At 35.1% G+C, this 13,312-nt stretch overlaps 1 protein-coding gene across 1 annotated transcript in view; it reads left to right on the forward strand.

Annotated features, from left to right (window-relative positions):
• BEND5 (BEN domain containing 5) overlaps nucleotides 1–13,312 on the forward strand; it is a 595,256-nt gene that overhangs the window by 34,047 nt on the left and 547,897 nt on the right. The window contains exon 3 of the mRNA XM_035891345.1: nucleotides 1,655–1,779. Coding sequence (XP_035747238.1) covers nucleotides 1,655–1,779 — 125 coding nt within the window. The remainder of the gene's footprint in view (nucleotides 1–1,654; nucleotides 1,780–13,312) is intronic.

Raw genomic sequence — 13,312 nt, forward strand, 5'->3', positions numbered from 1 at the left:
TTCCGCCGAAGTGCCACCCCGTGCGCGGAGGGGCTCAGCCGTGCCCCGTGGCGGGGCCGTGGCGGGGCCGGCCGGATCTGGCCGTGACCCGCCCGGGGCCGCCCGGCCTCTCCTCAGAGAGCCCAGCCCTGCAGCCCCCGCCGCCGGCACCTGGGCACGGACACCCGATACAGCAGATGACATTATTTATATTTGGCAAAGGTATTCTAGCTGTACAATATTGCTGGGTTTTTTTCAAATATTTCATATGCCAAATGTATCCTTTGGGCAAGTGTTTAGGAACAGATTGTTAGCATAAAGCAGTTTTCTGCAGAGGGAATCAGTGAAGAGAATTTTCTTCTGAAAAGAAGAATGTGGGTAGGAAAGTAGAGGATAACATTAAAAATAGGGAAGATTAAAAATGTTCAATTAGTAAAGCTAGAAACAATTTCGGAGAAGGAAGAAATCCTGCAAATATATTGGTGAACAGAGTTGAAAATGTCTTTTCCTACTTCTTTTCCACCCCAGAACAGCAGATCAGCCAAATTCTGCTACTTGTGCTTACTGAAATGGGACTTGCTGAGGGAATTGTTTAGCTCAGATAGTGTTACAAATAAGTATTTGAACCCAACAGTATATGTCCAACCCCAAAATATATATCTTACCCCCCAAATATGTCTGAAACCATAAACTGTAACCAGGTCATCTTATGGTGCTTTTTTTTTAAAATAAGCATAATTTAGCATTTGAGCTAAAGCATGGCCTTGTCTTACAAGACCTGGTGAGATGGGTTTTGGATTGGATCAGGAAAATGTGAAGTTTTACTTTTGTAGTGTATAAATGAAATGGACAGTCTAAACCCCGTCTTTAAAAATCTTGGCACACTTCAAAGGAAAGATGCCAATTTAGCAATTTAAAAGCACTTAGCGAGTTTTCCCAGTGCTGAACTTCATTTCTATATCCAGTGTGGTTGCTTGCTGAATAATGCCATAGGGGACAATGTAGCTCTGACTATATTTAAAAATGTTATTCCATGAAATTCACCAGGAAAAAGCTGAGGCAAAATCTTACAGCCTCGTTTGTGTCTTTGAAAGGAGGTGTTAGTGGCTGCAAATGGTAAAGAAAAAAGTGTTAAGATGGCTTTTGAATCACAAAGGAGATGCAGGCTGGCCCATCTGTGGGGAGAGAGGGATGCTCAGAGCACCCGTCAGAGGGGTCAGGTGGAGAACTGGGGACTCCTTAATCTTACAGGAGCTTGAATGGGAGCAGCAAATGGAAAGAAAGAAATCCATACAGGTGGGGGCCAAAAAAGGTGCAGAGACATTATGAGAAAAGTGAAGGAAAAAAAAAAAAAGGAAACAATTAAAAGGATGTTGGGACACTTAACTGGAATACTCAGATAAGAGAAGACAAAAAGTCAATTTGATTGAATAATAAAAATCCATTCTGTCTTCTTTTTGGTGTATTCATATGCATGTAACTTACTGGTGTTGTATTTTGTTTTGTGATGATGATTAAGTCTTTTAAAAATAGTTCTGAACTGTTGTAAGGCTTATTATACTTACATATTTTAAACCAACAGAGGTAGAAGTTTTAAAAATTTTTCTCAGTGTAGTTCCTGAAGAGTTTATCAACCATTCATTAAAATGCATTCTTTTTCATATGTTCTTGGTAGGTAACCTTGGACGGGTGGACCACATCACAGAGTTTGAGTATGACCTGTTCATTAGACCAGATACCTGTAACCCACGCTTTCGAGTTTGGTTCAACTTCACTGTTGAAAATGTAAAAGAATCACAGGTAAGTGATACTAAGATAGATAGTACGGTAACTTTAAAAATTGTTTACTCCAGAATGTATTTTCTTAAAGAAAAATATGACATCCAGGGTTTGTAACTAAAAATTGGCTGTAAAATATATTTTTGTTCTTTGAATTTTTGTAAGAGCAGCATGACTGGATATCACCGTGTTTTTCAGCTATCCAGGACAGGAAGTAATTACAAAGATAATATAACATTTGCCACCTAACAGGAGTTGTATTAGTAGTAATGGATACTATACATCTGTGTTAATATATACAACCCAAATATATGTGTTAATATATGAAAAAGAAGTCCATCACAGCTGTTGAAATATTATCACTCAAGCCTTCATTTAATACATGTAGAACAATGAGGTAGTGTTGTAAACAAGCATTACTCTAGTGACGTGTAGTAGAGGAGGAGTTGCCTGACAATGTGTCCCTTGTGAAAGAGGAGGTTTAAATGTGAAACAAGTTGGTAGGCAACTGTTTCACCTACTTTTAAATAATGTTTCTTTGCAGTAAAAATACCCCATGAGAAAGCAGCTCCCTTGCTCTATTTTTTCACTTGTCTTAAACTAAGCCAAAAAAAAAGTTATGTGCTAACTTTCACATTGACAAATCAAAAAAGATTTAATTCGACTTTTCACACATACCTTGCATTTTATTCTGGCATTCTGTCTTAGTTTATCATAGTCAGACTGTCATTTTCACTTAATGGAAAGAAAACATTTAGTAAGAGAAAAAACTGCAGAAGCTTGATATTTGTATTCCTACGAGACTAATATCTTAATATCCACCACTGTACCATTCCTGTTACAACTAGAAATCATGAAATTGTTTATCTATCTTCCTGGAGCCTGATACTTTATCAGACAGACCCTTTCCCCTGCTGTGCCTTACTCAACTATGATCAAATTATATAGTCATGAGATGAATGGGAATCTGTCTCAAGGAGGCATAGAGATCTGGTAGAAAGATACAATATATATCTAGTGCTTACAGGATATTTGTTTTCATGGTTGTCTACATGAAAGAGAATGGTTTCACTATTAAGTTTGACTTGTGAGGTCTGTTTTTATAATGTGTGTTCCTATAATCTTTTTTTCATCTCTCCAATTTCCGTTAAAATGAGACCTGCATGAACGTAATCTAGTCTGGAACCTTTTTTAGGTCTTTGTACTAGTGGACATGGGCAGTATTAGTCATTGCAGCTCAGCTATATTAAATGAATGTTAGAAATTGCTACATCAAACATACTGTGTAATCTGGTTTGTGCATTTTGATTATTTTCTTTTATGTTTTACTAGAAAATAATAACAAGGAAACTTGTACCATTCGGTATGGCTTAAAAATGTTGCACTAATACACAAGTAACTTTGATCACTTTATGTGTAAAACTAGAAATTTTAATAACTCTGTATAAATAATTACCTGTATAATGTTGGCTTTGTTTTTTTTGATGTATCATGTAGATGATGTGGGAGGAAGGCATTTATATATCCTAGGTCTGGCTTCAGCCATTTAGATGAGGACTCAAAAGGAGTAGCTGCTTTTATTAATCTTATATATTGTCTATATTACATTTCCTTCTCATTGTTCCTCTTCCTTCAACTTCAAATTCTTAAACTATTTTATTTATTTAGATTCGAAAATATTTTGAAGATTTGCTTCTCATTATAAGAATATTTCCAGTTTTGCTTAACATTTTGCTCTAAAGCCTTTACTCACAAAGAAATTCATTTCAATATTATGAATACTAGGAATGCATAATTTTACTGACTGTATTCCTGATTTAGGTTTCAGTTCTACTACTGGATAGTAGTGCAGTTTTTACAGTATTTTTAGTGCAGTATTTTGTGTTATTAATCTAGTCCTAAATGGAAAGAAAGACCTATTAGACATTCCTGCCAATCTCACTGTCCACTCTACATTATTGTTCTGTAGAGATCAGGTTTTTTTACATTCCAGTTTTAATTTTCTTAAGACATGGAGCTTCCACTTTGTGTCTGAAAACTGTTCCATAGACTCATCTCACAGTGTTGCTTGATTTTTAGCCTAAAGCTTTCCTTTATTTAATCCCGCTATTCCCAGTTGCAGTTCTGCTTAGTAATAGCTCCTCTTGGTACAAATAAATCCTCATCATCCTTGGCTAACATTTATATTTCTGTAAATTATAACATTCCTCATCATTTGTGTCTCAACCTAGCTATCATGTTTGGTTCTTTCAGTCCTATATCCAATAGAGCGCTTCACCTTTAAGTATTTAAGTATTTTTCCACTTTGGGGCTTTTGGACTTTCATCATAAGTGAATCTTTCCAGCCCTTTGATAATTAGCCTAATTTCCCGGGGAAACAAAGCTTATATGATCATACTGTCTACTTGCTAGCCCAGGATTTTGTGTGGCTGCTGATCTTTCTCCTCTCCTTTCTCCCTCAGTAGCTTCTTAACTCTTGGCCAGTTTCAACGCCATTGGACAGGAATTCCTGTAAGTTTCGGGAAAGCAGGCTGCCAGACGGGCAAGAGACCTATCTGTGTTCCCACTGGCAGAGAGGCTTAGTATGAGATCATTTCTTATTAAACATCAGAGAATCCACAGAGGAGATGCATAGGAGAAAGTACTCATTGGAATTTGCATATTTAAGATACCAGAGAATCCAACCATGAAATCTAAATCCATAGCACTTAGTAGTTTTAGTTCTTGCAGAACTTCTTGTTTTTATTATTATTATTCCTCTTCCAGTTCCTTCAATATTTTCTTTATAGTGCAGAACTAAAATATAATGGACGATTCTGAGTACGCTAACATTGCAACTTACAGAGAAGGGACTAGAGTCCCTTTGCTCTGTTACTCTCTCAGTATAGACAGCTGAAAATTGCAGCAGCCTTTTGTTGCTATATCACTATGGAAACTCATGCCTAATTTCTTGTTCAGTATCATACATAAGTCTTTTTCAGAATGATTGCTTCCTTCCTCCTGTTACATATGTCTTGAGTTACTGTTGTGCTTCAGGAACAAGGGCAGGTAATAGAGCTAAGTTCTGTAGCATAGCAATGAGAGCCCTAATCTGTTCAGAATTATTTTTAGAATTTTATGATAAATTTGGGGTTTTTTATATTCAGTTCCTGATGTTACAGTAGAACCAGTAGCCTTTTTTTTTTTACTTGGAAGTTGGTAAATTAACTTCTTCCTCCTTATGACTTGGCCTTCTACATCAGACATTTTATGTCATCAGTTTTACCTTATACTTTTTTAGCAAGGAAAAAAAAAATCAAAAGAAATAGCTAATGGGTTATATTTATGGAAGAAAGAGGCATCATATAAGATATCTGAGAGATGCAAAATTAGATTTTTTGGTCTCCTTATATGGGTCTGACTTGCAAGTCAGTTGGCCTGATAAGATATGAGCTGTGGATTTTTTTTCTCATTTGTTCAGTGAATTCAATTAACACCAATATTGGAAAAAACAAAAAGAAACTGATATGTTGTATGTAAGGACTATAATCATGCAATGATTACACTTACAATAACCATGAAAGGGAAAATGAAGGAAATAGGATTTGCTGTGGAATGCATGGTCTCATGGGAAAAGCCTCCAATTTCTCTAATTATATACGTGTCACAGGCTGCTGTCTATTTCTGGATAATGCTCTTTATTGGGCAGGGTTTGTTTCCTATTACCTTCAGCCATGGCCCTTACAACACCGTCTACAATTTTGCTGAATTTCTTCTCTGTGGAACAGGAAATTGGATGAACAAAGGTCATCTCCAAATTGCATTTCAAGTATTTTAAAGAGACAGTGTTTCAGGTGCATGCTTACTTCTGAGCTAGAATATCTTTAAAGGTGCTAGTAGCAACAGTGATTCATTTGAGATTTGGGGAAAAAAACATATGTGTATATATGTGATAAATTATAAACATGTGCTAGTATACCAATATTGGAGGATTTTACAGGTGAAAAGAATGATTATTTCTCCTGGGGGCCATAGCCAGAAATCCTACTCAAGTAGTTGACGCTCACTGTTCCAGATACTGTAGCCACACTAGAAAAAGGTGAACTCTGTCCTGGAAAATTTACTTTTGAGAAATTTGAGAAGAGATAAGCATTAATACAACAAAGTGATAAAAGGCTTAAAAATATCTGTGAGGACTTCAATGACTTTAACTAATAGCAACCGTATTATACCAATAAGTAATGCATATCTAGGCCGTGTTATATATTCTGTATATGTATGTACCCTGAACAACTCTGCTGTCTGATGAATCATGTTCAGAAATGGTATTTTCACTGGGATTAAAAAAAGAATTTCCAACAGAAGGGGTTTCCTAATAGTGCCAAATTTTGTTCCCTAAGTGTTGATAAACACATTTGGAATTCTTCGTCACAAAGGTACTGACAAAACATACCAAGAAGGATAGAGGAGAAGAATGGATATTTGGCAGCTAGGATTTGATCATTACTTACAGTTAATAAATCAATCCAGATTGAGGTTAAAATCAAAGAACCAAATGTTATTTACTTCAGAGGCATTCTCTCTGTTATTTCAGTTGCAGTTGGACTGAGGCTAGAATTCTGACTCAAGATTTTTGGGGGTTATTTTGTTACGTATATGTGTGGGTCAGGAAAAAGGGTGGCCTGTTCTTCAGAAATTTAAACAGGATGCCAAAGTAAGACAGATAATATAGCTGGACATTATTATGAGTGCATGGAGCTCTCATTATAGTTTTCTCTTTTGTCCTACACTGTTTTGTAAAATAAGAAAGGCTCTAAAATCTCTGTTGTCATTAATTGATTAGATTTTCAGGAACTATTTATTATTGGGATTGGGTTTTATAGTTTGTTCAGGCCTCTTATTACTGTCCTAAAACAACCCAATGATCCTTAGCGGACAACTGCTTCTTTGTGATGTTACAGCTGTGGTTGCTTAAAGGTATGAATTATATGTGTATAGGGAGAGATAATGTCTTTTATTATACCAGTTGATACATCTTGGAGAAGCAGGGGGGAAGAAAAGAAAAACAGGCATGATTTGAAGTACTCAACCTCTTTTTTTGGCCTAAGATCTCATCTTGTGCAGCTAATTCCTGCAGAAGCTGCCTCCAAAGTAAGATGGAATAAGGATGACATCAAAAGCAGTCTTAAGTTGGAAAAAGGCTTCCTTTTTACTTCTTCTTAAGCAGATGTTCTTCACTCTATTGTCATGTGGTGATTTAAGTTACTGGCATCAAGATGCATTATAACATAGTCTTTCCAGTTTCTCATTTTAGAAGACAGGTATTTTCTTTACTGTGCATTAAAGGCTATATTGCCTTTGTCTAGCTTTGGAAAATGCATGTATAAGAGTGCATACATGAAGGAGTACGGTTCTGAAATTTTGAACACTTCTATGCAGCATTTTTTGACTTGCAGCATTTCCTAAGCAATCTGAAATATATATTTCCTGCAGTGTGTTTCACTACATATAACTTCTTACTAAATTCAGTATGTCATTCATTGTTGATGATCTTGCATTAATAATTTATTAATCCTCTTTTGCTCAGCTCCTGTAATCTTTCTAAATAGCTCTTTATAATAATTTACGAGGAGAATTTTATTGAGATTATTTGAATTTTACCTGTTTATGGAGCCCCCAGCTGTTACCTATCTTTATGTGCTCTTCTTGTGTTACTTTTCAGGGTGCTAGAAATATACCTCTATCTCTTCCTGTATTTTGGTATTTTTTTCACCCTTTACACAGGTAGACAAAATCTAATCTTTTTAATGTACTGGTTTTGTTTTGTCATATAAATTTACTTTGTTTCCTCACTTCTGATACTTTTCTTGGAAATCATATAATTTAAAGAGGTTAAAGATAAAGGTTATTGATACCTATGCACTGCCTATCCAAGCACATTTAATGAATTAAAATTTAGAAATTTGAAATTTTGTTGTTTATAACAAATAGGCATATAGAACTAATAAGCAATCTGAACAAAGCCATCATCTTAGGTGGTTTCACTGAGATATCTGAATATAATGTGTATAAGAACTTGGTTACTAAGAATGCTTATGCTGCACTGATTTTTGTACTCCATACAACCATTGCAGTGTAACACAGCAGAATCTTACTGGGACTCAGGTTAAGAATGGTGTGATACTGTTTGGTTCAAAATCAGAATCTTTAAAGCATAAGACAAGGTCTGTGTTGCTGAAAGATAAACTTTAATTTATATTGCTCTTATAAATCTGGTTTTAAAGAAGGATTTTGGTTAGCTTTTAAAAGAAACTTAGTATCTAGCATACTATAGTGTTTATTCTATAAAAAGGTAAAGTGTTTTGAATTTGCTATTTATAGAAGATGTACATACTTGCCTAATATCTTTCCTCTCTTTTTATGTGCTTATAAAATAGTAAACAATTAAAATGAAATTAAATTTTTTATGAAAACTTTGTGGCAGAAATTTATATCTATTACTGTTACTACCAGTAATGTAAAACGTGGATGTAGACATAAAAGAAAAACTTCATGCAAACAAACATTGTTTAATAAAAATGTAACAATGTACCAGAATGGGTGAGTTTTAAATTTATCTATCTCTGCTGCTGGGTCGAACTACTACCAAAGAAAATTAAATATTTATATTTAAATTTCATACAAAGTTTTATGGGTGGGTAGTTTAAAGCTTTTTTTTTGTTTTTGGCAGGAATAAGAATCTCCAATACTAAAAAGAAAATGTCTCTTAGGACGGGAAAGCTTTGAGATTTGAGCATTTGAATTCTTGAAGCTTCTGTCTAACTGACTTTATCCTGTCAAAAGACAGTAACCGTTTTAAAACTACAGTGACCTACATCAAGTGACTACTGATGTAAGCAAAACTCTGTGATCTATTCCTTTTTGTTTTACAACAGTCTCATGAATTAGTACATCTAAGCAATCTGAAAAGAATGCATTTTGTCTAGCATAGATGGTACGAAAATATGAAGAAATACATGTAAGCCCAGAAAGACAGAGGTTTTGTGGATTATTTTCTGTACCAACCCCTATATCAGAACAATATCACCCTGTATCTGAATTTTGATTTGGTTTTTTTTTTCTTTCCTCCCTAGGCTTTATACTTCCCTAAACAAAAATTATGAATCTATTTACCAGTTCTCAAATAGGCATCTATTTGCCAGTATTTGTTTAAGTTCCTGTTCCTCAGTGATATTTTGAGTATCTCGTATCTCTGAGAAACACTGTGGATACTCTTTGGTTTTACCAGTTTTCCAGGAAATCTGGTCCTATTCTGCAGATGTCAAAGTCTAACCTAAGTATCAAGCTGACTTATTTTGAATAATCAGGCTCTGTCTTTGTGTTGCAGTCCATCTATTTAATTAAATAAAATGAAATTAATTTTAATTTGTTTGTTAACTGTCAGTGATGAAGGCTCTCAGCTCCTCTTTCTTCAGGTCTAGGTTTGTATGTGTTCTTTGCTAGCTCGTGTTTGAACTTGGGGTCCTTAAGTTCATAGTGACATCTGAACTTGTATCCGTGTCTTGAAAGCACTTGGGCCATTCACCCAAAGCCATAAAGGGTTGAATGGTTTTTGTCATCCCATATTTCCAGCTGACATTGCCATGTTGACTTTTAAGATGAAACTGTAAGTAGCATCACTGTTACAACTTTTAGTTCACTGCTTAATGTAATTTTAGTATGGACTTAGATCAGTATAAAATTTTTATTATTTTCTTATATGAGTGGTGTTTTTCCTTCGTTCTTAGCTATCCAACTGTGGGTTTCAGTTCTTGTGGGTGAACTTGGTCAAGATTTAAATTTCAACATTCATCTAACGCTGTTGGGTTTATCAGTCGTTATCATTCACTGTTTTATTTTGCCTTGGAGAAAAGCATATGCTGTAGAAACATTGAAGTTATAATTCTTTTTCTAAGGAAGATTAAAAAGGAAACAAAGCTCTCCTGAAACATTTTCATCAGGAAAAATCAGTTTCTTATGTGGGTAAATAAATATAATCTGAATTAGAGAATGCTTTCACTGAAAATTCTCTAGTGTTTACTAGCAAATATGACAACAGTTGAGGCAAAAGAAAGTGATGGATTTGCATTCTTTGTGATGTATATTTCAGAATCTAGAAGCAAAAATCTGGACTTTCTCTGTTAAGTATTTTTTTAGTTTGGCAGCATCGCTATATGCTACAAAGTTGCACTGCAGGTAAGGCGCTGGCCAAGTTCCTTAAAGCTACACTTGAGTGTATATGTGTATTTCATGTATACATGTGTAGATATATATATGTATATATCTGCCTGCCTTGAAAACATGAGAGGCAGAGTTGAGTGCATTTAGACAATATCTTTTAAGTAGCTGCTGATTGTTTTATATAGCATGTGCCATTCAACTTGAAAAAAATGGAACAAAGACTGGTGGAGCCAGATTCATGATGCAAATTTTGTCAGATCTTATGGTACCATAGCATGTGGTAATATGGATCCATTACTTTTCATAAGGGAAGGGCTTGAATTATCTGAAATGTGTATTAAGAACCATAATGGATTTTTTCAAAGGAACCTTTGAACTTTTTAAAACTAGTTTCACTGATCTCTATGTTGGAAAGTGTTATGATTTTATTGTAAGTCAAATGTGCATAAGGTTAGATGATATGTATAGTGATTGATGTAATTATTTATTTACTGAGGAAGCCATATGAAATGTTAATTAAATAAGAAACAAAGTGATGACATTTAAAATAGATTGCATGTTCATCTCAACATTTAAAAAAAGAAAAATCAATTGAACATACTGCAGTTTTGAAGAAAAATAATTTTGCAGTTTTGGAAACTTGTGCCTGTATTGGTCATGTATAAAATTAGATTTATAAATGATGATTCTTCCAAGTTGGAATCCTTTCAAGTACATATAATTTTATTTTGGATCAATAATTCAGTTGTGCTTGGAATAGATTGAGGGTGCATGTGAAGCTTTGGTAAGTGCAATAGAGTGTGCATCTCCATGAAATTATCTAAAGCTGTCATGACATGTATCATCCTTTAAAAAGTAATGAATACAGATAGGTTAGTAAACATAGACAATATTCAGCGTTAGCAAAACAACTGCAGTTCTGATGAAATATTCTCTCTTGGCAAGACAGTGTTAAATCCATAAACTTTTTCTGTTCCAGGTGTCTCTAAGAACATTTTAGATGTCAGTGTTTGGTAATTATTGCATACATACTGTATGTTTCAGATTTAACACTGGCTTTTGCTTACAGGAAACTAATGGCCAGGTGTGTTTAATTTCCCATTATGGTGGCATCTGTCACTCAAAATGTCAAAAATACATTATAAATGCCATAAATAAAATCAGCACTATGATAATCTTGATGTCAGTGATGTGACATGCTTACTTTTCCTTCAATTTAAAAACTTCTTTATTTATGATTAAATACCCCCTTTTTTAGTTCCAGTGTTAATTGTCTTCCATGCAAATTTGGTTTCATTCTGCTTTTATTACTGAAACGTCTTTACATCAGAATGTGGAAGCACAGAACTAAATAAAAGAAAATATATCTACATTGAAGAGATGAAGGTGAAATGTCTTAAGCTTTCCTGCTTTTAGATTTTTTTTTTATTGCAGAATATTCTATATTTGAGCCATGGCAGGTAGAGATACTGTGCAGAAATTGCTGGAACCTGAAGATAAAACCAAGCTGAAATATATGTAGGTTAATTCATGTTACTGAGGGAGGGAAACCGTTTGCTCTTTAAATGACCGAGCAGGAAAAGAGAAGCTAGCTCTGAAAAACTGTAGAAAGTAGTGGGGTTTTTTGCCACCAAGAAAGTCTAAGAATTAAATTGTAATGATATTCCATAAGAGGTAACTAGTGTGGATTTAGTTGAGAAAGAGCAGTGAAGAAAGCAGTATTCTGTCTGCTGATTGTGGTTGAGTGTATTAAGCATATGGCTCCAGTAATCCCCTATTCTGCTATTAACTGTTGGTGATAGAAGTAGAGCGGTAGATCTTGTAACACATTTCCTTCATTATTTTTGTATGCTGCCTGTGATTTTAACATATGAACACAATAAGAACCCAATATTGGGTCATTGTGAACAGAGTGTCTTTACATATCTGATACCTTACAATAAGTGAAAGAAAAACAGAAAACTTGAATTTTGATGGTGAAAATGAGAAATAGATAACAGGAAAATTAATACTGAGAGGATAAACAAATTCCTGAAAGTTAGTGTTGTGCTATATGATAGGCAGTAAGAGCCTTCCACTTTGCTTCTGTGGAAGCTGTTAGGTGGAGCAAAGGAACTGTGAAGAGTGGTAAGACTTTCACTGATCTTGAGTGCCTATAATCTCCATCAGAATTGGACATCAAGTGCCACAAAAATGTAGGATTATTGTACTTTGTTGAAAACGTTGCACATTTGAGAAACCCTCTTAGGCAGTGTGGATTCATTCTTTTAGCTGTTTACCAGCTAGCAACTAATTTTTAATCCCAGTGTTCAGCACATTGTTCAGCAAGTTTCTTGGACACCCAAATGTAACTCAGGGCTTGTGAGTCCAAAGCATATTGGTTTTGGGTTGTCCAAGAGAATCATGAATAACTCTTGACTGAACTATTTGCCTCGCTAAAAGATGGAAATTTATCTTTTTTGATGCATATGTCAATACTTTTTATTCCAGGGGGTAGTGAGTTGCTCTAGAACATGGAACTGGAACCGCCCTGTGACCCTGAAGGGGTCTGATAAGAAAAGACAACGAAAAAGCAATCCATTGTCATTCTTGCTGTGGCTGCCCTGCACCTCAAATTCTCATCTGCTATTCCTATTCTGCCATAACTGAGCCCATATTCTTACTTATGGCATTGTCTTGGTTTTGGCTTTACTGTGAAAGTAAAGAGGTGGCACAGCAGGTCAGGTTAAGGAGCTGTCTAGTCTAGGATTCTAATCTGGACTATAGCCAGTAGCTGATGCTTAAAAAAATATTAGTAATAACTAGGAAAATACGGAATAATCCTTACTTTCAGTTCCTGTGTCAATGGTATAGGTACAACTGACCTATATATGCTGCACAACTTACAGGAAAACCCTGGTGCCCTGCAGGCCAGCCTGACAATTATTCCTCACACGCTGCATGTTGCGGTACCACAGAACTGTGAGTTCCCACCAGTCTAAATTAGGCACAGGCTGTCAGAAGTCACCAGGTTCATTGCAGTAGTTGCCTCCAAATCGTTGTTTTTAACATGCATAGGTGAAGTCTATGAACTGTATCATCCTTGTCTAATCTGATTATACTTATTGTGACCTTGGAGCACCGAGTTCTGCGTATTAATTACACAGTTTGTATAAAAAGTACTTTTCTCTTTTTTAAACATGCTGGTTAATATTTAATATCATTTTTGTGTTATGAGAAATAGTTAATATTTTTCATCTGCTCACTTGATTTGTGATTTTATAAACTTCATATTTCCCCTTACTCATACAGTTTATCCAAGTTAGTGAATTTTAGTCTGTTTATTTTCTTCTTCTACACTGCTCCTATACCTGCC

Source organism: Egretta garzetta, unplaced genomic scaffold (assembly GCF_000687185.1).
Source record: "Egretta garzetta isolate BGI_Z169 unplaced genomic scaffold, ASM68718v1 scaffold533, whole genome shotgun sequence".
Lineage (NCBI taxonomy): Eukaryota > Metazoa > Chordata > Aves > Pelecaniformes > Ardeidae > Egretta > Egretta garzetta.